The 27,295-nt window shown below is 43.2% G+C and overlaps 1 protein-coding gene across 9 annotated transcripts in view; it reads right to left on the bottom strand.

The window, feature by feature from the left end:
* Positions 1–27,295, bottom strand: part of ANK1 (ankyrin 1) — a 404,481-nt gene that overhangs the window by 252,071 nt on the left and 125,115 nt on the right. Inside the window, exon 1 of one of the 9 annotated variants that reach the window (XM_077469915.1) lies at positions 7,747–7,901. The exons of the other annotated variants lie outside the window; for them this stretch is intronic. Coding sequence (XP_077326041.1) covers positions 7,747–7,758 — 12 coding nt within the window. The 5' untranslated portion in view covers positions 7,759–7,901. Of the gene's footprint in view, positions 1–7,746; positions 7,902–27,295 lie in introns of those variants that run through there. 9 annotated transcript variants of the gene reach the window in all.

Genomic DNA, 27,295 nt, shown 5'->3' on the forward strand with positions numbered 1-27,295 from the left:
TTTTTTTTTGATAGAATGATGAGGGGTCAGAACCACTATGATTTTTTATCACTTTTTGTGTCCCCACTAGGTACTTACTCCCTCTATATTTGTTCTGGTGACTCACTGTCACTGGGTCTGAAAGTGATGGAAAATCTAAAATTTTGAGTTGATACCGGAAAAAGAAAAGAGGGAAAATCATCAAATGGGGACACTTGTGCCCCAATGGGACACAGAAAACAGAAATAAAATCCAGATGGGTTTTAACTATTTCCTTACTCCATTCAATATTAATAAAAGAAAGTTCTGGCTTTAGATATTATTTTGGATATATAAGATTGGTCTGATATATTATGACAAACAGAATAGATTGTACAAGACATAGAGGTCAGCTGCAGCGTTTTCAGTGATGTATTAGATGCATGCCGTTACCTGTATTGACATTGAAGGGTTTCTCTGTCTGTCTAAGAAGAGGGACAAATGATGCTTAATGAGAAGCACTGAAGAACTTCTCTACAAAGCATCAATACGAGCAGCTCCAACTCAGCAGCTGGCCAGCACCGTTGTGAGGTTTTACGGGATGTAAAAACTCTTTGGCTTCCATTAGTGCAGGAAGTGATGGCAGACACTCCTTATTCCTTTGACAGCAGCTGTCACAATTATTATTCAAGACTGAAAAGCATACAAGCAAAAACATATTTATTCCTATAGTATAATGTTTAAAGGTCAACTTCACTCAAAACTTGTGTTTTGGTTGCCTTTGAAGCTCCTAAAAGACACACGATACGGGCTTGTGTTTCAAGTCGTTGACTGCTGCCCATGCAAAATTGCCTGTTATGCCATGAACTCTTGTACACCTTGCTTGGACCTCCCTCTACCCTGGAGAGAAGGCAGGGGCAGATATTTCATCACTGAGGCCTTGAATAATACAAAAACCAAGTGGGTGACTCTCAAGGTGGCAGCATCTACTGGAATCTGATATCAGTTTTGGATGGGGTGACATCTTGGATGGAGTGGCATCTAGGTACGCAAGCTGTGGATATACATGTTTGGAAAATACAGAAACTGCAATTATTCAGAAGGATTATACTAAGAAACAATTTTGAGGGTTGTAGAACAATGGCGCTCTAGCTCGGCCTTCCCTGCTATCTCAGATGGAAAAAAGGTTACCTTGGAGCACAAAGTAACCAAAGAACATGCTCAGTTATGAGGACCATGAAGAATTCATATATAAAAATGTGGTTAAACCCACAAATGCATCTGTCTTTCCTCTGTCTTCTAAACTTTATGCAATCTTTTTTTTTTGTTTTGAAAAGAGTGAAGTATTGGAACCCCTATCGGGTTTTATTTCTGTTTGTGTCGCCACTCTGGCGATTTACTCTTTATATCTGTTCTGGGGACCATTGACTCTGACATAGAAAGTGATGAGAAATCCACAATTTTAGAACTGTCACAAGAACAGCAGGTAAGGGGAAACCTTCCAATGGGGACAACTGTTCTGGTAACAACTGTCTATGTGAAGATGGAGATGGAGTAGCCTCTAGGTATACAAGCATAGATGGGGATCCAAAATATCACCTAGGTGGCTAGTTGTTTAATTAGCTTGATGCTAGGTTTATGTTGGCTGTTCCTTAGCTATGTTAATTATATTACTGTTTACAGTTTGTGTTGTCAGGGTAACATAATCAGGCCCTATCTGATGTGGTGGGCTATAAATTCCGTGTGAGTTTTCAATAAAGTGAGTTCCAGTTTGCATCTAAGCTAGTGCCATCTAGTCTTGGGTGCAATATTTAGCTACAATACCTGGTTCCTGGGTCCAGACTGGAGGAAGCTACATATCTTGACGGAAGTACCCAAGCTGGGTGCTAGATGGTTCTCTCACAACACCTATGCAATTTGAATGCGGTTTCCATATAAGTCTATGAAATTCTAAAACGCACAGCATCGCACCAAACACGCACAGGATCCTTTTGGAAATGTCATCACATTAGGAACTCTTAAGTGTGAACGGCCTCCATAGAAAACCCTGTTATCTCACTTGACATTTCATTCAGTGCGTTCTGAAATGCATCCAAAATCCCATCAGAGAGAACCATGGCTGAGCGTTTACTGGCGCTGCACCACGCTGCACCTCCCCACAAGCAGCTAAAGGAATGGTCAGTGTGTGAGCAAAAATGAAAAAAAAAAAAAACGGTATATTTTGTAGCTATACACAACCTAATAAAACATTCATTTTAAAATAATTCAACTTCTGTGAATTTATTTTAAAACATTATCCATAACCCGCCCATCAAAGACAACGAAACCAGTTAGCCATTCTTTGCGATCATATTGGTTTGCACATTCTAGCGGTTTCTGTTACAGACAGAAATATTCCATAGGATTTTCAAAAATAAATAAACTGCTTAGCCATTACCAATGACTTAGCTAGAGCTCAGCCTGCACTGTCACTGTGACCGTGACCCCACCCTTACATCTGCTTACATGAGATAAGTACCATGATATCACTGAGTGGGATGGAGAGACACTGCGCACTACACAATCCACTCTGACTGTATAGACCCATCAACAACAACTCATCATCATCAAAGAAATACCAAAAACCCTACAAGAGCCATATTGTAATTCCCAACATGCAGACAGTATTTCCTATTTTTCTCAGCTCCGAGTCACACGCAGTTTCTTATCTGCATGATGACAGGTTATTACATTTTGCATGGGACGTTAATGCACATTAATGTGCATTTTGCGTCTGGTATTAATACCTTCTATTGTCCAGAATTCTGGCCATTAGAATGCCTTAACCAGGGAACGTGCCTAATGTTAACGCGCATTAATAAATGTTAACGCGCGTTAATAAATGTTAACGCGCGTTAATAAATGTTAACGCGCGTTAATAAATGTTAACGCATGTTAAAGAGCTTTTGGCCATTTTTTATGCTCAAAATCGTATCTCCTGAACGCACGAGTGATTTTTTTTTCTTTTTTTGGTTGCTGCCCCTAAACTCCTGAACACGCCTGCAATGTTCATGGACACATAGGCTAACATGCAGGCAGAAGAGACAAAAAAAAAAAAGAGTAGCTACCGCTACTATGGTGATCCTCGCTGCTTTCTGGGTTCCATGCATAGTAAACACAGGGTGTTGCTCGCTCGGGACAGGTGCCATTCAGAGAACACCTTGCATTTTCAGCTCCGGAAGATTTACCCCCCCCCCCTTCTTGAACAGTCCATATTTTGCAATACGGCACTGCGTAACTTTAATCGATAATTGCGAGGGTGTGTGCGACAATGTACTCAAGTATAATTGTGTCCTTTTTTCCTCGCAAATAGAACTTTATTTTGGTGGTATTTGATCACCTCTGCGGTTTTTACTTTTTGCGCTATATACAAAAAAAGACCGTTCATTTTGAAAAAAAAAACACTTTTTACTATGCTATAATACATATCCAATAAAAAAAAATTCTTCATCATATTAGGCCAATATGTATTCTGCTACATGTTTTTGGTAAAAAAAAAATCCCAATACCTGATACTGATTGGTTTGCGCAAAAGTTATAGCGGCTAAAAAACTATGGGATATTTTTATTAATTTTTTTTACTAGTAATGATGGCGATCAGCGGAACTGCGATATTTCGGTGGACAAGTCGGACACCTAAGTGACACTTTTTGGGGACCGATGGTACTAATACAGTGATCAGTGCTAAAAAAAATGCACTGTCACCATACTAAATATACTGTCAGGGAAGGGGTTAACATCTGGGGTGATTAAAGGGTTAAATGTGTTCCCTGGGAGTGATTACTAACTGTAGGGGATGTGCTTTGACTGGGGTAAGGTAAAGATCCGTGTTCCTGATTAGTAGGAACACAGGATCAGCACATATCCCTCTCACAGAACTGCGGTCTGCCTTGTTTACATAGGCACAGACCTGTGATGTGCAGGGGGGGGGGGGGGGTATAGAACTTCTGATTGGATTGCATTGGCGATCCGAGTGGAAGTGGGAGCGATTACCAAAAAAACTCTGCCCCCCCCAAAAAAAATACCATTCAAATATTGCAGAGATGGGTGGGATTAGGAAAAAGAGGGGAACTTCCCTTTTTGGGTGACGTTATACTTTAATTAATGCAAAGTGTTCTCCGATTAGATGTGGTTGCAGGAAAGAAATTTGCACCATGTATAGCCTGCTTTACTGACCAGATCACCCGGTGAAAACAGAGGGGGAAAAGCCTTTAAAAAGAAAACGAATACAGCCACTGCATCTAATGATTAGTAAACTGCAATATTTTTGGTTTGGTGTTTTAATACCGCTTTAATTAGATGCAGACCCTGTGCCAGTTTCTATTTCACTCTGAAATCCAAACTGGCACAGACAGACTTGAAATAGATTTATCTGCTTTGTTAATGTGGGGCACACCCTTCACCCCAATTTCCTGCATCTGTATTATGGCACAGGTAGCGTTGTTCATTTCCACCATTCAGTTACCAGAATACAATATTTTGGTTTTAGTGGTCCTTTAACTGTTTGATCCTCACACACCTTCCCAGCTCCTGGGAGCGATTACCAAGACCTAAAGTCACCTATACAGAATAAATAAGGGAGAAATGATAAGCCTTTCATACGTAAGCCTGCACAGTTATAATACTAAAGGACTCCATATTGAGATCCTTGCAAAAGCCCCATAGTAATTGGTTCTCTTTAAACTTACCCTAACCCCATTAGCCCTATCCAGATAAGTCTAATAATTATCTCCGCAAAAAGGATTATCACAGTCAGCACAGCTCCTATAATAATACCGAGATAACACAGAAAGTCATTAATGCCAGACTGCAAAGAGCATAGTCTTCTGTGCCTACACATATGATGCCGAAATGATCATGCCAATGACCCAACTAATTGCCTTCAAGAAAACCAGGCGCAGTCTTTTTATACCTTGTTCCTACAATGTCAGCCAACGCACATCCATGGGTTGCACAGCAAGTTATATCATTATAACATAGATCAATTTTGGAGTGGTTAAGGGAACTTTTATACTTATTTATGAAGGATCCTACAAATAATTGAGCTTTACGATACCCTATTCTAGGATTTTTATTGGAAAACTATTATCCCAGGTATTAACAAATTCAATGGCACCCATTCCAATCTATGTGACCGCTAAGTGGATTATAAAAGTGGTGGGAAAGAAAAAACTGTTGAAATGTGAAAGTCAAAATTTAAGACACTCGCCTGTGCTTACAAACAACGGACGTTGCGTGCGGTGACGCCAGAACATCACACCTACAGACGCGTTTCCTCACAGGTTTGACGTCGTGCCCCATGACAACGTCAAACCTGTGACGAAACGTGTTGGGAGGAGCAACGTGCTGACGTCACAGCGCATATCATATATAAAAACCTATGGGTTTTATATATGATTGCTCCATCTCTGTTTTTTTGAGCAAACATGCATCCATCTTTTGCAATACCACCCGTCATCAGTGGAGGATCACACTGATATTTCTAAGGCTTGGAGATCCCTTCAGAAGAGGTGCCGACCAGATCGTCTGGTGAAACCTTCTGACGAAAAGGCCTGGGCAATAGCCACAGGTGTTTAAATTCTTACAGCTGGTAAGCGTGTATTTTACTCAGTGGTGGGATTCATTCAGCACAAGTCACCCAATTGTGGAAATCATCATGAGCTGTCACTTAACACCCACGGATTGTGGACATTTACTTATGATTTTCTATGAAAAATCTTTTTTCACAGGACATTTTTTCTATTCACAGGAATTTGTCAATGTGGTTACCTGATTTAATATTGGAGTATATGTGATTTTTTTTGTTTACAGCACTTATTTACTTTAATTGTTTATTTTTTATGAGCGCAACCTTTTTTGATTTTTATCGTTATTGGTGTGTATCTCACGTGGTGTTTCTGCTATAGTTTATTTTTTTGTCCAGCGCAGTTTTTTCTTTGCTATATGCCAAAATTTAAGACAGTTGATGAATTGGAAAAAAACAGGTCCAAACTACATTGGAAATGGAGTTGAATCTATACAATGTAGGAAGAAGGATGGGACAACTTCCGACCCAGTTAGATTCTCCAAGGGGTTTATGTCTGAAAAAAAATAAAGCTACACATTGACCATAGAAACCAACTGAAAACTAAGTGGAAGGCATGGGAATCAAGAAATAATCTTGTTTGTACACTTTGGATAGTTGAAGGGTAAGAACCACTCACACATTTTAAGGTAGAGATTTACCTTCTCTAATTGTCAGGATCATCAATGCCAACAAGAATTAAAGAGAGAGAGAATCTTCTATGGGGACACTTGTTCCTGTAATGCACCCCTAGTGCAATAAACATACTTACACAGAGGTGATAACTTTATGGGCTAGTTCATACTAGGGCTGGTCTCTGAAGAGCAAACCAACTACTTTACCCCTTGAGTCCTGCACTAGTGCGCTGCAACCACTTGAATGGGTCACACTCGGTGGGTGCTATGCCTGCCAAAAGAGACAGGGGCTTTAATTGCAGGGGCAGCGGCTGAGGGTGGGGGTAGAACATGGCTCAACTGCAGGGTTTTACCACCCCCCTAACTGCCAGTGTGAACAAGCCCTACCTAAGAGAACTTCCAGGATATACATGCTCATAATTGTTGCCAGCAACAACAAAAAACGGGAACAACAAATGGATAGCTTTCCAGTATGTAAATGAAGCAGCACACGCCTGTAATACAGGAGATGATCCTACAGTCTGTCATGGCCAGCAAGCCATCTCTGTTTTCCCTGCATTTGAAGTCTGTGATGCAACGACCTACCTGACGCTGAAGAGCAGCAGTGTCCCTGCAAGCTGTGGAGCAAAGAGGTAATGCATTGTGCCAGCTTCCAGGTTCAGGTTTCTAGATGACGCATTTCAGGCGCCAACCTTTTGTTGTGCTTCAGAAAACTTTGACATGCCAAGCATTGCCCCTTTGCTTCATGGCTGGTGGGCATATCATAGACTCCCATTGCAGAGAAAAGACTGTACCTAATGCAGGAGCTGACTCGCTGGACACAGCAGGCTGTAGAATCATCCATCAAAGGCTGTATTAAAGACCTGTATTGCTTCATTTACATCCTGGAAAGCCTTCCATGTTTTGTTCCTGGCAGCCATGATGAGCTTGTATTTCCTGGAACCTTTGTGAGTGCAACTATCTCTTAAATTTATCACCTCTGCATTACTTAGCTTATTCATCAAAAAAATATAAATAAAAGCGGTTTAAAACTTTCCCTGCTCTACTTCAAATAAAAATAAAAGCTTTGGCTTTTGATATACTTTAAGACAGCCCATAGATAAGTCCATTTGTTTGAAAACTCAATGTGTATGGGGGAATCCTCCCCGCTGAGCTATGGGAGAAGCCTCCCTGCTGAGCTATGGGGGAGCCCTCCCTGCTGAGCTATGGGGGAGCCCTCCCTGCTGAGCTATGGGGGAACCCTTCCCACTGAGCTAGGGGGGAAGCCTCCCTGCAGAGGTATGTGGGAAGCCTCCCCGCAGAGGTATGTGGGAACACTTCCCGCTGAGCTATGGGGGAACCCTTCCCGCTGAGCTATGGGGCAATTCTCCCCAATGAGCTCTCTGCTGAACTTGCCCAGTTTTGATCCATGTATGGCTGGCTTAAGGAATTGAAGAAGAAATCTAAACGTTTGAATAAGGCACATGCCTTATCCAAAGAGCTCTATGGATGGTCCACCTCATGGTTTTACACCGCATCCCACCTCCATCAGTCATAAATGGAATCACTCACCTTGATGATCATGGGGACACAATGAACGGGTATTCCACCTCCCGCAATGTCTGTTCTCTCCTATATTCTGCAGAGTCCGCTCAGGGCCGTGAGTCTAAGGTCTGCTATCTCCAGCTGCAGCTTCTCTCACTATCTAGCAGAGCAGGCAATGTATGGCCCCTGCCCAGTCAACCACCTCCCTATCTAAGTCCTTGTCATTCGTCATCTACTGGCAAGCTGTCAGATCATCCTCTATCACAGGGGAATACCCAGTTAGGACGCTACCAGTTTGTAAAGGTTATTTTATAATAATGATGAGCAACATGGTACATTTTGTGCAGACTGTGTGTCAATTTTGCCAAGGGCCTTCATGTTATAAAGTTTTGGATAGAGTGGTGAGGGAATAGAACCTTTGGCAGGTTTTTACTGCTGTCTGTGTCTTAGCTAGGGATATTTGTTTTCCCTGTTGGCCTTGGTGACCATTGTCACTGGGTCGGAAAGTGATGGGAGAGCCAATATTTTGAGTTGCCACCAGAAGAGGAGGGGAATTCTTTCAATTGGGACACCTAGAGACATTTGCCTAAAGAAGATTTCCCCAAGGGAAATTGGAATCTCCCCAATAGGACACAGATGACATAAAAAAAAACTGGCAGAGGATTTAAAGCCAAACTCCAGAATTATTTGTATTGCATACTGATGTTGGTCCAGCTTGGCACAATGTAAGTATGCATATCTCATATCTGATGGACCACTGGGGAAGCTAAAAATTCACTATGGTAGTCAGTGCTACAACAGTGATTGGTGGGATCTTCTGGTTCCTGCTTAGGTTCTATGAGCAGCCTCACTGTACACTGACATTCTCTGAGATGAGGTGGAGAGTGTGATGTCACTGCAATCTCTACCCAGGGGTGGATCCAGAGTCTAATCTCGGGAGGGGCACTGCTATAAAATATGTTTTTTTGGGGGCAATTTATATGGGAAATGGCTGGTATTGGCCCTTCAATCATTACGGCACCATGGTTGTTATTGTGTCAGGATGATTGAAGCGCATAATTTCTATTATTGTAATATAAAATTAAATGGTTCAACTCACCATAATGCAGAATCAGTGGGAGCCCTGAGGGTGTCATTTGCCATGCCGCCTGCCACCAAATGCGGATTGTCACTTGCCACGTCACTTGTCACCAAATGCGGATTGTTACTTGACACGTCACCTGCCATACATTGCGGATTGCCACTTGCCACGTCACCTGCCACACATTGCGGATTGCCACTTGCCACGTCACCTGCCACACATTGCGGATTGTCACTTGCCATGTCACCTGCCACACATTGCGGATTGTCACTTGCCACGTCACCTGCCACACATTGCGGATTGTCACTTGCCACGTCACCTGCCACACATTGCGGATTGCCACTTGCCACGTAGCCTGCCACACATTGCGGATTGTTACTTGCCACTTTACCTGCCACACATTGCAGATTGTCACTTGCCACATCACCTGCCACACATTATGGATTGCCACTTGCTAGGTCACCTGCCACACATTGCGGATTGCCACTTGCCACGTAGCCTGCCACACATTGCAGATTGTCACTTGCTATGTCACCTGCCACACATTGCTGATTGTCACTTGCCACGTAGCCTGCCACCAATTGCGGATTGTTACTTGACACGTCGCCTGCCACACATTGCAGATTGTCACTTGTCACGTCACCTGCCACACATTGTGGATTGCCACTTGTCAGGTAGCCTGCCACACATTGCGGATTGCCGCTTTCCACGTAGTCTGCCACACATTGCGGATTGCCACTTGCCACGTAGCCTGCCACACGATTGTCACCTACTGTGTCACTTTTCTGCTAAGGTGGTCTTTTGTTGTGCCCCGCTCCCAGAGTGAAGATAAGCAGCAGAGAGATGATGTAATCTCTCTGCTGCACACAGTTTCCCACACAGTGAGGGCGGAACTGGAGGGATGCAGGGCAGGCAGAGATGATGTCATCTCCCTGCTCCCCTGCCCGCTGGCTTCCTGATTGGCCAGCAGCCCTCCTAAGCCACCCAGCTGCCCCCCCTCACCCGTCCACTCACCAGCACTCATCGCAGTCACCCGCGGAACCGGCCGCGGAACCAGCCGTGCTGGCACCCGTGGAACCAGCCACGCTGGCACCTGCGGAACCGGCAGCGCTGGCACCCGTGGAACCGGCTGCGCTGGCACCCGCGGAACCGGCCGCGGTGGCACCCACGGAACCGGCCGTGGTGGCACCCGCGGAACCGACCGCACTGTCATCCGCTGGCCGTATTCTCGGGGGGGGGGGGGGGGCAATTGCCCCGTTGCCCCCCCTTGGATCCGCCCCTGTCTCTACCTTGTCTAATCAGAGAATGTCATGTATTCAGTGAAAAAATTACACAAGGCATTCTATGAGCTGTGGTGGTGCCAAGTGGTTATTGTTCAGCACAGCAATGGCTTGCATAGAGGCTGAGCAGGACTCAGAAGATTGTCACTATAATGGTAGTAGTGCTGACCACGTCAGTGATTTTCAGCTTCTCCATCGGTCCATCAGGTATTAGATCTGCATACTTACATTGCACCAAGCTGTAGCATTGTAAGTATGCAATACAAATAATAATGTGTTTTAACCGCTTAAGGTCTGCCCTGTAGCAGTTTTATGTATAAGTGATCCGGCTCTACCGAGTAACAGGCACGAATGCGCGTGAATTCTGGTAAACAAGGCAGATTGCCGTTTTGTCAGTAGGGAAGACATGAATTCTATATTCCTGCAAAGCAGGGACATGGATCCATGCATTCCCCTAGAAGAAAGCACCCCCATAGTACACAGAAACCCTAGCTAGGCACACAGTTAACCCTTTGACCGCCCCTGATGTTAACCCCTGCCCAGCCATTGTCATTAGTAGAGTGACAGTGCATATTTTTAGCACTGATCACTGTATTAGTGTCACTGGTTCCCAAAAAGTGTCAGCTAGTTTCCGAATGTCTGCCGCAATATCTGAGTCCAGCTAGGAGTCGCTGATTGCCGCCATTACTAGTAAAAAAAAAAATATATATTTTTTTTTTTTAAATATCACATAGTTTGTAGATGCTATAACTTTTGTGCAAACCAATCAATATATGCTTATTGGGATTTTTTGTACCAAAAATATGCAGCAGAATACATATTAGCTGAAGTTGATTATTGGGTATGTTTTATAGCAAAAATCAAAACATTTTGTTTGTTATTCAAAATTGTTGGTCTTTTTGTTTATAGCACAAAAAATTAAAAATGTAGAGGTGATAAAATACCACCAAAAGAAAGAAAATTTGTGGGAAAAAACATAAATTTTATTTGGGTACAGTGTCACATGACCACGCAGTTGTCAGTTAAAGTATTGCAGTGCAGTATCGGGGAAAAAAAGTGGTAAGAAAGGGGAGTAAATCTTCCAGAGGTCAAGTTATTAAACATTCTCTACTCAATTAACCCCCCTGACGGTGTTCCCGAGTCTGGCTCGGGGTGGAATTTTCATACCAAAATCGGTATCCCCGAGTCAGACTCGGGACTGCATCGCTGGATCCAGGAGGAGGTTTACTTACCTTCTCCCTCGGATCCAGCGTTGTCTCCCCGCTGTACGAGCGAGACACGGCTCGCTCGATGCATCACATCGCCGATCTCCGTGCCCTGCGAGCGTTGCGACGCACGGGGACGGAGATCGGAGCCAAATTCAAAAAGTAAAACAAACAGTAAACATACAGTATAATGTAATCTTACAGATTACATTGCTGTATGTAAATATTTCACATCCCCGTTGTCCATAGTGGTCTGCCCAGTGTCCTGCATGCAGTTTTATATAATAAAAACTGTTCTTTATGCCTGGAAACTGGAGATTGTCCATAGCAACCAAAACTGTCCTTTTACATCAAAAATGGTTTTAGAAAACAGCGATAATAAATTGTAATCACTCGCAGAATTGAGCGATAGCGATTTGTGGGGAGATCCGTCCTCAAATACTGAAAAGTAATGACAGTGACAATTCTGCAACTGAGCAAATTTCAGTGTTTTTGATTTGATTACATTATTGAATAATTTTTATTATTGTTATATTATTATTTGGTACAATTATTTATAATTATTTATTATATTATAATTTATGATTTCATTTTTCAAACTTTATTATACCCGGATGTCTTCTAGACTCTGGTTTGGACAAATTTAAGTGAGTTATTCCTAAGAATTACAGGACTACAATATAAAACGCCAAATTTTCATGCAAAATAATGGTACCGCTTTTAGCACCTAAAATCCGAAATAATCGTACCGCCAGGGAGGTTAAAAAAAAAAAGTTGTGTAGCTATATTTAAATTCTTAATTTTAAAGTTTTGATTTGAAGTGGAACATGTCCATGTCACTTGCAGGATCATGATATTAGTGGTGGCTCATCAGCAACAGGATCACTAAGGGCAGCGAAAACTCATCTGCGACTTTCCAGAATCTCGTCTGCCATTCAGGGAACAGTGACAAAGCAACATTTCACTGGTTCAAGCTGTAAGAGCATGTGAGTGTTTTTTCTCCCATCTTGGCAAGTTGATGTCAGCTAGGGCTGTCTTTAATATTGTCTTCTGCTTGTTGATTGGTTACTAGAAATTACTGTACCTCAATACTGCTCACTGATTGGTTCCTAGAGGTTACTGCATATCCTTACCACTCAATAATTGGTTGCAAGAGGTTAGTGCACAACATTACTGCTCACTGATTGGCTGCTAAAGGTTACAGCGCATCATCTCCTCACTGCCTGCACACCATAGACTGGGGAGGAGAGGGAACCCATCAATAGACAGAAAACTTGTAGGTAACCTAGGACTCCTGGGACCTTTGGCAATGCTGGGGGAGGGGGTGTAATCAGTGGCAATGCTGGGGGGTTGATGGGATCTGTGGCAGTGGTGGGGGGATGGGATTAGTTAGGAGCCGGTACACTGTAGCCAATTCTGAATCATGTAGAGCAAGTATATAGTTGTGGATTGTACACTAACCACCAATGTAATTGGGAATTTACACTGACCACCAATGTGAGGGGGGGGATTTGCAATGACTACAATGTAACGGGGGTATTTTACGCCACCTAACAATATAAAGAGGGATTTCTACACTGATACCGACACAGTTTACGATGCTTACTTATGAATGGATAGAGTCAGTGATCACTGACTCTATGCATTCAGAAAAGTAAGGAGCCAGTAAATGACAGATTTACCGGCTCCTCCCTCCACTCTCCATCCTGACAGATCCAGGTTCAGCAGTGGGGGCAGTTACAAGCACCGATCTCCCTGACAGCCTTGGGAGAGAGAGGAGAAGAAGAGGCTGTCAGAAAAGCTAAGTGTACAGGGAGATCGGTGATTGCAACTGCCCCCAACGCCACACCGATCATCTTTGAGGCTGGCCGCCCCCCCGCTACACTGAGGACACCGGGTGTACTGGCCTCCTGCCAGGTATCGGGTCAAGCATTGGAGCATTTGTACGAGTACTTGTGCAAAGTTGGAATGGTCGGGTATGGGTATGGGCACTACTATTGGTATCGGCGCAACCCTACATGTGGCGTTACTCTTTAAATAGGAACACAGACCGCAATAAAAACCTGGGAAGGCAGGAATATTGGCGCTGGAACCCTATCACATCCTATCGGTGTGGGAATTTGAGGTAATATTTGGATGGAGTATTTGGATTCTTGGCTGGCGGCTTTTTTACGCCAAAGAATATCCACATTCTGCTTGGCTTGTGCTGGATCAGAGATTAAAACACCACACCAGGAATACTTTGTCTAGATACATTATGTACAGGTATTTATTCATTCCAATATGAATTTGGATAAAGGATGGAGACAATGCATTTTGGGGGGATAAAATACCCCCTTCATCAGGGCTTAAACTGGAGAATGATGTAAATGAAATTAAATGGTATCTGACAGGAAGAATGAAAAGTCTGCCAGCGGCTGCCACATGAAGCCCTGATGAAGGGGGATGTTTTTGAGGCCCAGCAATAAAAACCTGACAGACACTTTGGGGGGGGGGGGGGGTAGGATTTACTAAAACTGGAGCACTCAGAATCTGGTACAGCTAAGCATAGAAACCAATCAGCTTCCAGGTTTTATTGTCAAAGCTTAATTGAACAAGCTGACATTAGAAGCTGATTAGCTGCACAGGATTCTGAGTGCTCCAGTTTTAGTAAATCTCCCCCTTTATCTCTTCTCCCATATAAAAACAAAACAAGTATGCACTTACAGAAGTGAACAGTTATTTAAAAAAAAAATAGTACTTCAAGGAGTTGTAATGGCAGGATGTTTTTTTAAAACCTTTTGTGTGTAGCAGCCTCCCCGACACCCCCTAATTACTTACCTGCGCCCTCTTCTCTCTCCAGCACTATCCACAAATGTCTAAGCCATCCAGAACACTCCTCCTGATTGGCTGAGATACAGCATCATCATTTTATGTAAAATGCAATATGGTTACCTAAAGATGTTCTGTACACAGAATATGTACAGAACACCTCCCAGAAACATCATTTCCTGCTTGTGTGATTGGCTCACTGATTTTTCTGAGAATTCTGAACTAAGATACAAGTCAGATTTCAGGCATCACCTGCAACAAAAATGTAATTTTTGGTGAGATGCTCCCAATAGGAAATCACATCTAAAGGGATTCAGACCCTGCAATTTTCCTCATTAGAGCCCTGCAGGTGAAGCAGCTGTTTGATAATTATGATACCACTCCCATTAGATTACCTTACCATGTGGGAACAGAGGAACACACATGGCTTCCTAAGAATAACAAAAGGTAGGACTCAACAAAGTCCTACCTGCAACAAAGTTTGTTAAAATCCTTGTAATGTACATAGATCACCCAGAGGTGAATGTTTTTGCTCAACAAAGGTGGAGGTACTCTTTAACCACATGCCGACAGCCACACACTGATATACATCGCACAATGGCAGTGGTGGGCAAATGGGCGCCCCCTTTAATTGTCGGGGCTAGCAGGCACACGCTGCAAGGGGCGCACACGCCTGCCACGCAAAGATCTCCCAGTGATGTAGACAAGGCATTTCCCCATTCTGCCTTGTGACATGACAGAGATTACTACTCCCTGCCATCATGAGCAGTGATCGCTTGCATGTGAGTGGAAGCCCATCCCACCCACAGTTAGAATCACTCATTAGGCCACACTTAACCCCTAGTGTTTAACCCCTTCCCTGCCAGTGTCATTTACACTGTAATCAGTGCATTTTTATAGCACTGATCTCTGTATAAATGACAATGGTCCCAAAAATGTGTCAAAAGTGTCTGATGTGTCCGCCATAATGTCGCAGTCATGATAAAAATCGCAGATCGTCGCCATTACTAATAAAAAAAAATGAATAATAAAAATGGCATAAAACTATCCCCTATTTTGTAGACGCTATAACTTTTGCTCAAAGCAATCAATAAATGCTTATTGCGATTTTTTTTTTTACCAAAATACGTAGAAGAATACATATCAGCCTAAACTGAGGAAAAAAATATTTTTTTATATATTTTTGAGGGATATTTATTATAGCAAAAAGTAAAAAATATTGCTTTTTTATTCAAAATTGTCGCTCTATTTTTGTTAATAGCGCAAAAAATAAAAAAACGCAGAGGTGATCAAATACCGCCAAAAGGAAGCTCTATTTGTGGGGAAAAAAAGGGACATCAGTTTTGTTTTGGTGCAACGTCGCGCGACCGTGCAATTGTCATTTAACGCAATGCAAAGCCGAATCACAAAAAGTGCTCTGGTCAGGAAGGGGGTAAAAAATTTTCCGGGGCTGAAGCTGTTAAACCCTCAGTGCAAATTCCTGTTTTGCTTTAGCTTCATGGAACTAGCTGTTAAACAAATGTATTTTCCCTACTTTTCCACCAAAACACTTCTATTTGCCTATTAAACGATTGTGCGCTAGTATCTTTACATATTTCACCATTTGTCTTTGTCTAATATCATCACTAGCATGGTTACTCAATATATGAAGTTCTACTATAATCTGGTAATTATGCTGCAAACAGGCTGAACTTAATATTGGGTCTAAAACCAACATCAAAATAAAGTATGCTGCCATGTTTTATTTTCTCCATGGAAGGTTTAATAATACCTTCCTTAAGGCTGGATTCACACCGCAGCGCGGAGCGGCCCACAGCAGGAGTCCGGTGCATCCCCGTTCACCTTTTCAGGTCCGGTTTCAGCTCAAACTTTTGGCTGAATTCGGACCTGAAATTAACCAGAAGACGCACAGGACTCCTGTGCAATTCGCATGGGAGCCGCTGCGGAGATGGTTGAACCGACTCCATAGAGAGCCAGTCACAATCTCCTGACATACGAATTGGATGCGGGGAAAACTACATCCAATTTGCAATAGTGTGAACCCAGCCTTAATCAGAGCTGTCTTTTTACTCTGATGCCACGTACAAACGATTGGAATTCTTGTAGGAAAAAGCTCTGATGGTTTTCCCGGCGGAATTCTGCTCAAACTGTCTTGCCTACACACGGTCACACCAAATTCCAACTGACAAGAACACTGTGAAGTACAACACGTATGACGGGACTAGAAAAAGGAAGTTCAATACCCAATAGCCAATAGCTTCCTTCTCGTAGTTGAATCTGAGCATGCGTGAGTTTTGGCATGTCGGAATTGCAATCACACGATCGGAATTTCCAATAAAAAGTTTTTCCTTCGGGAAAACTGAGAATATGCTATACATTTTTTGCTGGCGGAAATTCGGACAGCTAAATTCCGATGGAGCATACACACGGTCGCATTTTACGATGAAAAGCTATCATCGGTCTTTTGCTGGCCGAAATTCAGATCATGTATACGAGGCATCAGAGTACCCCACTATATCAGGATCTCGCTCTTTCTAAAGCACCACTAAATGGGATCTTTAAAACACAGGCTTTGTGACTTAATGTGTTAATGTTGTTGGTCCCCGATGAATGTACCTCGCTGCCTGATAGGAGCCCAAGTGTTATGAAGGACATTGGTGTCACCAGTGGCGGTGCGTCCATAAGGGCGCATGGGCGCCGCCCCCTCTCTCCTGCCACCCCCTCTAGTATTGCATGAATCTATCTATGGCTGCTGCTGCCACGCCCTATTCAGGTGCCCAGCCCCTTTTTGGGCGCAGGGCGCCTGAATTACAGCAGTGGGGGGGCTGTTTTTGAAGCACCTGTCACAGCTGTGTTAGAAAAGCGAATTTGTTAGAAAAGCGCTTTCCTAACACTAAACCACCTCTCCGCCAATCAGGTGCTTGGATCTGTTACCCGTCACCCTATTGGCTGAAACGACAGGCGCTGTGATTGGATGCTTATCAGGCATTCAATCATACCAGAGGATGGGAAGAGAGGACGGGAGAAGACATTGAGGAGCTGTCCCACCGAGACAGGCTAAGTGCAGACGGCAGGCGAGGGGCACACTGGCAGCATTTGATGGGGCACAGTGGGAGCATTTGATGGGGCACAGTGGCAGCATTTGATATGGCACAGTGGGAGCATTTGATATGGCACAGTGGGAGCATTTGATATGGTACAGTGGCTGCGTTTGATGGGCACAGCGGCTGAATTTGATGGGCACAGTGGCTGCGTTTAAAGGCACAGTGGTGGCTACTGACAGGGAAAAGTGGCTGTGTTTGATGGCACAGTGGCTGCGTTTGATGGCACAGTGGCTGTGTTTGATGGTACAGTGGCTGCGTTTAATGGCACAGTAGCGGCAATTGATGGGCACAGTGGCTGTGTTTGATGGCACAGTGGTGGCAATTGATGGGCACAGTGGCTGCGTTTGATGGCACATTGGCTGCATTTGTTGGTACAGTGGCTGTGTTTAAAGGCACAGTGGTGGCAACTGACAGGGAAAAGTGGCTGTGTTTGATGGCACAGTGGCTGCATTTGATGAAACAATGGTGGCAATTGATGGGCACAGTGGCTGTGTTTGATTGCACAGTGGCTGCGTTTGATGGCACAGTGGCTGTTTTTGATGGTACAGTGGCTGCGTTTAATGGCACAGTAGCGGCAATTGATGGGCACAGTGGCTGTGTTTGATAGCACAGTGGTGGCACTTGATGGGCACAGTGGCTGTGTTTGATGGCACATTGGCTGCGTTTGATGGTACAGTGGCTGTGTTTAATGGCACAGTAGCAGCAATTTATAGGTACAGTGGCTGTGTTTGATGGCACAGTGGCTGCGTTTGATGGTACAGTGGCTGTGTTTAATGGCACAGTAGCGGCAATTGATGGGTACAATGGCTGCATTTGATGGGTACAGTGGCTGCGTTTAATGGCACAGTAGTGGCTGTGTACTGCACACCGCCGTGTGCTATCCGTACTATCTGACGGAGGTAAGATATGCATATTGGTTATTCATACATTCTGTCAGCTGTTATGCTGTTCATACTCTATTAAAATATATAAATGTTTATATATACTTTCTCTGTTTATCCAGACCTATACCTCCTCTACTGTAAGCTGATGTTATACTGTGTAGGCTAATTGTTTGCCTCACAGCGGAGAGACCTTGCAGCTACAGCATCCATGGACATTATGGCTTAATGCCGTATCCATTGTACTCAGCATTTCCAGCTATACTATGGTATTTTAAAGCAATTTTTCATGACACCATTAGCCTTTTTGCCCGCTACTTGAATACTGCTACCCCCCACTGGTTACTATTGGCGTCAGGTTCAGGCTGGTATGTACCACTCTCCAATTTTTTCACTATGGCTGTTGTAAAGCTATGCACTTACTGTCTTTTATATATTTGTACTAATGCGATTATACTTATATTCTAGACCATGTACATATCAGATATATTATATGCCTAGGAAAAAGGACGGACGTTTCAAACATGTCGGCATTTTTCTCAATTTCACTTGTGTCTCAAGCCAACTGTTAACCAAGTTTTGTCAAGTAACTTTTTATTTGCACACGCTGATAAAAAACTTTTTTGAATACAAATGTACTTATAGATGTATTACTAATAAATTATTGTGTTACACTTTATCTACGGACTGGTCTATCTCATTTAAACATCCCTAGGGGTACCGGCTGCTCTTTCTGCACTAGGCCATTTTTTTTCTAGTATTATTACATTGGGATGTGATTGACCAGCCCCATGCTGACCGTCACCCTGCACAAAATTTTTTGTTTCGATTTTGTCACTGTACTAATGACACTGGGTTAACTGTGTGCCTAGCCATTATTTTACTGTACAATGTGTGCTCCTTTATTCAGGGCAGTGATGGGTTTTATTTTTTGCAGGGACACAAGATCCATCCCTTCCCCCTGTCAGGAAAGAAAACTTCATTGTTTACATAAGCAGATCTCAGTGGCCCTTTAAGAGGCGGCTTGCGGGCGCGCACGTGCCTGCCGGGATCTCCGTCACCATGATTGCGGGGAAACACACGATCCTTTCACAGTGAGGAAGAACAGGGAGATGCTAATATAATTTTCTCAAAACTGCTTGTACACAAGATAGACAACTAGAGACTAGAGAGCCCAGCAAAAAGAACACAATTTACAGGTCATGCAACCAAGACCTGCCTGGGGCCTAAAGTGGCAGCCCAGCCCATCACAGTCCAGCCATGGTTGTTTACCCTGATGACAGCCAAAATATTGGCTTAGCTTTGAGTGTAAAAAGGAAGGGATAGTACCTCTGCCAGGTTTTTTTTTTTTCAGTCTGCTAAATATTTTCCCCCTTATTTCCTGTTGTGTCACTGGGGCAGGAATTGTCAGAGCAGAGGGTATATTTGACCTCTGCTGAGTGACCACTGCTGCCGCAGAGCATATGCTGACTGAGGACAGGCTTTTTTTTATTCAAGATATAGCTGCTTTCTAAAGAAATCAGACATTAAGAGCTTGCAAAATCATTCCACTGGCATCACTCATACCTTATTTCCTGTTGTGTCACTGGGGCAGGAATTGTCAGAGCAGAGGGTATATTTGACCTCTGCTGAGTGACCACTGCTTCCGCAGAGCATATGCTGACTGAGGACAGGCTTTTTTTTATTCAAGATATAGCTGCTTTCTAAAGAAATCAGACATTAAGAGCTTGCAAAATCATTCCACTGGCATCACTCATATCTGACGCCAGCTGCTACAAATACTGGTATGTGCAGTCAAAGAAACACGCCGGTATCACTGCATGTGGCCTACATTCATGTTGGCCTCGTATTCTGCCATCACATTTCTTGTTTTTATCGACGCTCCTCACTTTGCTTGATCCTCGGGCTGGTCACGTGGCCACATTCATTCTCTGAGCAGTGTACTGCAGATACAGGGAATACCTCAGGGGATATTAGCATAATAAATGTCTTTGTAGATCACACTGCACTTTCCCTCGCATTACTCTAGATCAGTGTACACCGCATCGCCGTGTGCCCCACAGTAGTATTTTATAAGCGGAGTTGTCACGCCGGGTTACATGGTGACACGCTACCCTCTAGAAACCCTATATGTCTGATCGTTAACACTCTGGAGTATTCCAGATCACCCAGCATGACCTTCTGGAACGCCATTTGAGGCACGGATAAATACCGTGTTACACCAGGAATCCTCCTCGTATACACACGTTTGTTTGGGACGTATTTCCCTGCGTTGTCACATTAAATGTTCCTAGGCTGGCTATCCTGTCTAAGTTATCACAGCCATCAGCGCTACTTGCTTTACACATCGTTTTCTTTGTCACTACAGTGTCGCGTTGTATTATCTCTGCTTCACTACGTTCTAGTCGTCTGTATGGTCGGGGTAAATTATTATTGATTTGCCAGTTGGATGTTCCAGCTAACCTTCACATGACTGATCTCAGTGTACCCAGGAAAGACCTGACTGATAATTATGAAAAAAAAAAAATAATTGTGCCTGAACTAAAGTCAGATTGTAGACTGAAGGACAATGGATATGTGTACAGTGCAGGCTCCCATAGTAGCCAATTCCATTTAAAGGGGTTAGTTCACCTTTACCAAAACACTGCCTATGCAGGTAAGTAGTGCATGTAGATAAAAATAAATTGTGCACCTTTGACCAAAGCTAAATGCTCTTGCTATAGGTGTAGGCCTAGGGTTGCCACCTGTCTGGGATTTACCTGGACAGTTCGGATTTGGAATCATGTGACGGGGTTTCAAACTGCCTGAAACCCGGACACATTATTCAGACTGGACTATGGCTTCTGGTTGCTGGATTCAATTATCTAAGCTGAGTGTCTGGAATGCCCTGTACACATGGTCAGACATTCCGACTACAAAATCCGTCTGATTTTTTCAGAGGGATTTTGGCCCAAACTTGTCTTGCATACACGCGGTCGCACAGTTGTCTGAAAATCCAATCGTTCAGAATGCGGTGACGTAGAACACGTACAACAGGACTATAAAGAGGGCAATAGCCAATAGCTTTTGTCTTGTAATTTATTCTGAGCATGCGTGGCACATTGTCCGTCGGAATTGTCTACACACAATCGGAATTTAAACAGATTTTGTTGTCGAAAAATTTTAGATCCTGCTCTCAAACTTTGTGTGTCGGAAATTCCAACTGAAAAAGTTTGATGGAGCCCACACACTATCGGATTTTCCGACAACAAGATCCGATTGCGCATTTTCTGTCGGAGAGTCCGACCGCGTGTACAGGGCATTATGACGCGTACACACGACCAAACTTTCTGGCAGAAAAAGGTCTGACGGAATCATTCCGTCGGATATTCCGATCGTGTGTGGGCTTCATCTGACTTTTTTCTTCAAAAATTCAGATAGACCTAGAAATAGAACATGTTTCAAATCTGTCAGACGGAATCAAATCGAGAAAACTGTTCGTCTGTATGCTAGTCCGACGGACCAAATACGACGCTAGGGCAGCTATTGGCTGCTGGCTATTGAACTTCCTTTTCTAGTCCCGACATACATCATTACATTCAAAATGAACGGACTTTGGTCCATTCGTGTGTGGGCAAGTCCGCTTGTTCGGAAGTCCGCCCGTAACTCCGTCAAAAGTCCATCCGTCAGGAAGACCATCTGACCTGTTCTGCCGTAAAGTGCGGTCGAGTTTACCTGGCATTACACTCTCTTACACACTGCACAAAGCCAGCACTAACAATCCCCCCCCCCCCCACACACACACACACACACATGGGAGAGGAGAGAGGGCTCGATCTGCTCCTCTTACTAAGGTAAATCAGGGTTCTCAGGGCACCCCTTACATCAACGTTCCTCTTTACACCAGAGGCCACATTTTTTGCCCTTACATCAGAGTCCTCTCCGTGCATCAGAGATCTCAGTGTTTCCCCTTAAATCAGGGTTCCCAGAACATCCCTTATGTTAGAGTCCTCACTGGTCTCTCTTACATTAGAGTCTGCAGAGTCCCCCCATACAGTGAAAGGGAACTCTGCGGATTCAGATGTAAAAGGAAAACTCTGTGGACTCTGATGCAAAGGGGAATCTTATGATTAACTTGATATGATTAGAAATATTATTTAATTGCAAAATATATGTATAGTTTATACTAGAGCTGCACGATTTTGGCTAAAATGAGAATCGTGACTTTTTTGCTTAGAAAATAGATCACGATTCTCTCACAATTCTCGCGGCATAACATCATCTTTCACATTGAAACAAAAAAAAATTTAGTTAACTTTACTGTTTTGTTTTTCTTTTTTTATTCATTGAAGTGAATTTTTTCCCCAAAAATTGCATTTGAAAGACTGCTGCCCAAATGTGACATAAAATATTGAGGCAATTGTCATTTTATTCCCTAGGGTCTCTGCTAATATATATATAATGTTTGGGGGTTCCAATTAATTTTCTAGCAAAAGATATTGATTTTAACTTAAGAAAGAAGTGTCAGAAAAAAGATTTAGAAAGTGCATTTACACTTTGTTGAAAACTTGGCAGACTGCCCGGATGTTTTCTTTTAACAGCTGAGTGAGCAGATAGTTTCTCCACTTGTTATATGAAAGAATCGGCAACCTCTGCAGGAGAGATCGTCAGGGGGGTGAATCGAGATCACGATTATTTAACGATTAATTGTGCAGCTCTAGTTTATGCTATAAAGGAAATGGCTGTGCACCGCTAAAGTGTTTGGGTTTGACTTGAAGAAAAGGTGGCAACCCTATGTAGGCCATTTATGTACCTCATGAAGCCTGACTGAAAACTCCCAGACATGGCATCATCCTTTCCTGTCTTGTTGCGAGGACGTTGCTAAGACGCTGCCAGCTGATTCAGTCCTCTTCACGTGCATGCTCTCTCCCCTGTCACAATAGTCCTGAGCTCAGACTGCTGTGAGGAAGGAGATAGTGAACCACACATGTGGGGGTTTCCTGTGTAGGTGGAGGTGAGCAGTTGGGGTGTTTTTTAGCAACGTCCTAGCAACAAGGCAAGACAGGATCATGTCACCTCTAGGAGATTTTCAGCCAGGCTTCAGGAGGTATGTAAATATCCAACACTCATTTTAATAATCACGGCTCCTGGCTGAATGTAATTTACATTTTTTTGTGTTGGTACATATTCCCCAGGGCAATGATAACCCGTCCCCCCAGAGCTATTTTTTATACCCCTGTGCTTATGAGCACAGAAGATGGGTTATATTAGACAGATTTCAATAGGGTTTGGATTCGGCATCTGAAATTCTTTCATGTTTGCAAAACCCTGTTTAAACTGAACCCAGGACAGTTTGGCTCATCCCTAGTCATTATGATATAAAGGTTTCCTTTGCAGTACCTGCAGCAGAGGATCAATATGACTGTTGCCTATAGCAACAACTCAAGTGTTTAAGTGTTTGCTTTCATTTTTTAACCCATAGTGGAAAAAAAAAATAATGCAATCTGTTTGCGATTCCATGAAAGACTTGGGGGTTCACAAAGAAGAGCTTTATGCGTGTCCCTCTTCGTGTGGCTCAGTACACACAGGCACTAAGTGGTTCATACAATTCACTTGTAACACATGAATATTGGTTTGACTCTGAATTCCCACTCACTAGCATTGTTCTCTCCCAACAGGAATTTACAGCTCTCCCTTCAGGCATAGGGTGACGCTCTGCATCCTGTGTGTGCGAGGTCCAAGTACATGACACCTTCCATTTCACTCCCTTCTTCATCTGCCATCCATTCCTGTAATTACACATGGGATGCACATAACTGCATTACAACACCGTGTTCCATGTCCACAGGACATTCCCGACTAGTAAAGTGCCATAATTAGATTGCTGATTGCTGTATACTGTGATAGGACTGCTTGTGTTTCTGCAGTCTGTTTACTTGGAGTACAAACACCCAAGTCCATAGTTACCAACAATGTAAAGTCATTTCCAGGGGCATCTAACTACATTGTTAGAGTAACCAAACTTGGACTGCAGAAAACTCCAGGGACCACCGTGCATTATTTAACAAATGCTTTTGAAGAGATCATCGTAAAGTGAACCTGTGGCCAGGCTTTGGACATCCAAGTACTTCAATATTCTTCTTAAGTATTAAATCGCTGACCTCATTAGCTGCAGGCTCCATGGAGAAATCCATCCTCAAATTTTACAACATTTGCTCACTATGCTCAGATGCAGACCCTGAGAAGATAGGTGTCTCTGCTTCCAATCCTGTGCAGCTCAGTTAGGCCACACCTGATGAGGTAGAGGTATCTGGGCAAGTGATCTGCAGCCAAGTGAGATGACCTCCACTGTCAGAACCGGCATGAGAACCAAAACAAAAAAGTGAACTGGTGTAGAGCAGAACAAGTCCAAGTGGTCATATGACATTACCCCAATATCCTCTTCTTCGGCTGGTGGTCTGCTTTCTGATAAGAGTGGTCCATGCTTCGGTGCCCTCCACCGCTTACCGGAGCTATCGGCAGCTGCGGAGGCGATCAGATGTTACCCTTTGCTGGGTATGGAGACAAGTGAGGGGAAGATGACCCCCACTCGTCTCCATAACATTGCAGGGCGGAAGCGATGTCATAACGCCACTTCCGCCCATAGCTCTTAAAGGGACATTTTTTTTTAATTACATTTTTTTATTTATTTTTTTATTGCATTTTAGTGTAAATATGAGATCTGAGGTCTTTTTGACCCCAAATCTCATATTAAAAAAATAAAATAAAACGACGTCCCTTCCGCCCATAGCTCTTAAAGGGCCATTTTTCTTTTAATGACAAATTATTATTTTTTTTTTATTATTGCATTTTAGTGTAAATATAAGATCTGAGGTCTTCTTGACCCCAGATTTCAGATTTAAGAGGTCCTGTCATGCTTTTTTTCTTTTTTTTAACTAAAAAAATAAAAGGTAAAATAAATATGAAAAACTGAATTTTTAAACGCGCCCCGTCCCGCTGAGTTTGCGTGCAGAAGCGATCGCATATGTGAATGATATGAAAACGGTGTTCAAACCACACATGTGAGGTATCGCCGCTATCGGTAGAGCGAGAGCAGTAATTCTAGCCCTAGACCTCCTCTGTTTCTCAAAACATGCAACCTGTAGATTTTTTTAAATGTCTCCTATGGAGATTTTTAAGGGTAAAAGTTTTTTCGCCATTCCACGAGCAGGCGCAATTTTTAAGCATGACATGTTGGGTATCAATTTACTCAGCGTAACATTATCTTTCACATTATTAAAAAAAATTGACTAACTTTACTGTTGTCTTATTTTTTAATTCAAAAAAGTGTATTTTTTCCAAAAAAAGTGCGCTTGTAAGACCACTGCGCAAATACGGTGTGATAGAAAGTATTGCAACGACCGCCATTTTAAACTCAAGGGTGTTAGAAAAAAATGTATAATGTTTGGGCGTTCTAAGTAATTTTCTAGCAAAAAAAACAGTTTTTAACTTGTAAACAACACATCTCAAAAAGAGTCTCGGTCCTTAAAGAGGAGGGCCGGTTATACAAAAAAAAAAAAAAAAAAAAGTCAGCAGCTGCAAACACTGCAGCTGCTGACTTAATCAACACACTCACCTGTCCAGGGTGCCCGCGATGTCGGCCGCCCGAGGCCGACCCGTCCCTCGGCTCTCGGGTCCCGGTGCTGCCATTCCTTGTAAGGGAAACAGGCAGTGGACTCTTACGGCTTCACTGCCCGTTTCCTACTGCGCATGCGCGAGTCCCGCAGCTACTGCGCATGCGCGAGTCCCGCAGCGCTTTCTGAATGGGACGCGCTGTGTTCTGGAACACACAGTTCCCAGAACACAGCGCGACTCATTACCCAGAAGACGCCGCGACGAAGACAGAAGACAGAAGATCTCCGCGGAGGAGGAAGAGGAAGATTAGGAGAAAGTGCCTAGCAACAGGCATTTCTGGTAAGTAAAAAAAAAATTTTTTTTTCATTTTTTTTTTTATATTTTTTTGTAATTTTTAATATTTTTTTTGTTTTCAGGGTGGCCCTCCACTTTAAGTGCTTTTTCTTGGTTAATCCTCGCTTAAGGGTGTGTGGCAGAGGGCGTGCCCTAGCCCTACATACGTTTGCTAGTAGGTGTCCCTCATTCCCATCTCAAAATGTTGGGAGGTATGTGAATGAAATTACTAAACTGCTGACGTTGCTCTGCCTTTTTCGTTTTCTCTGTTCAGAACCGGAATGTGGGCTGCCGGGTCAGAGTCTAATAGCATGCAACTTCCTGGAAGACCTAACATTGTGGGAAGACCCTCCCCAATTGCTGCCAGAGTACTCCAGTGGAGTGGTCTGCTGTGTCCTAAGGCCTGTGATTTCCCCCAGCTCCAGTACAAGTAACTTTATGTAATCGGAACTCTTTTTTTTGTCTTTGTATAATCAATTTTTATTTTCAAAACCACATAAACAAAACATGTTCACCAATTTGTAGAGACGATAAGCCGTCGACTGTGCAGAGTCGTGTAGGTGTCAATAATTAGTGCATAGGTTGAACATATACAAAGAGGCGGGAGTTCCGAATTTAGGGAGGTTGTTGTGGGCCCAAAATAAGGGCAACAATATAATAGCAAGAGGATTGTAAGGGATGGGGTGTGTGGAGTCCAGTCTAAGGGCGCCCCACCCCGGGGATGAACTCTTTTAATGAAGTAGTGATTCCCAGCTAGTCCCAGCTAGTCTCTATTGCTATAGAGTCTTATAGAGACTATGCTATGCAGCCACGTTACTACGCCTCCTACCTATCCATGATCAGTGAGTGGTTGCTGCAGGGGAGAGGAGGGAGCACTGACAACAGCAGGGCTATAGAGGCTTACGGGGTGGCATGGCTCCCGGAATTGCCAACTGTTGTTGAGTTCTCCCTGAGATGGAACTGCTGGATCACATGATTGGCGTGGAGCGGAATAAAAGTACCCACATCTATCTGTGTCGTTTCACATCTGATCGCCGCCATTACCAGTATAAAAATAAACAAAAAATCCAGTATACGGTATATCCCATAGTTTATAGAAGCTATAACTTTCACACAAAAAATATGTATTGGCCTAAATTAATGAAGACATTTTTTTTTTAAATGTTATGTTTTATAGCAGTTTTTTTTTCAAAATTATGCCTTTTTTTTGTTCATAGCACAGAAAAAAAAACACAGTAGTGATCAAATACCACCAAAAGAAAGCTCTATTTGTGGGAAAAAAATACAT

Source organism: Lithobates pipiens, unplaced genomic scaffold (assembly GCF_037356315.1).
Source record: "Lithobates pipiens isolate NorthernLeopardFrog02 unplaced genomic scaffold, aLitPip1_a1.2 Scaffold_8, whole genome shotgun sequence".
Taxonomy (NCBI): Eukaryota; Metazoa; Chordata; class Amphibia; order Anura; family Ranidae; genus Lithobates; species Lithobates pipiens.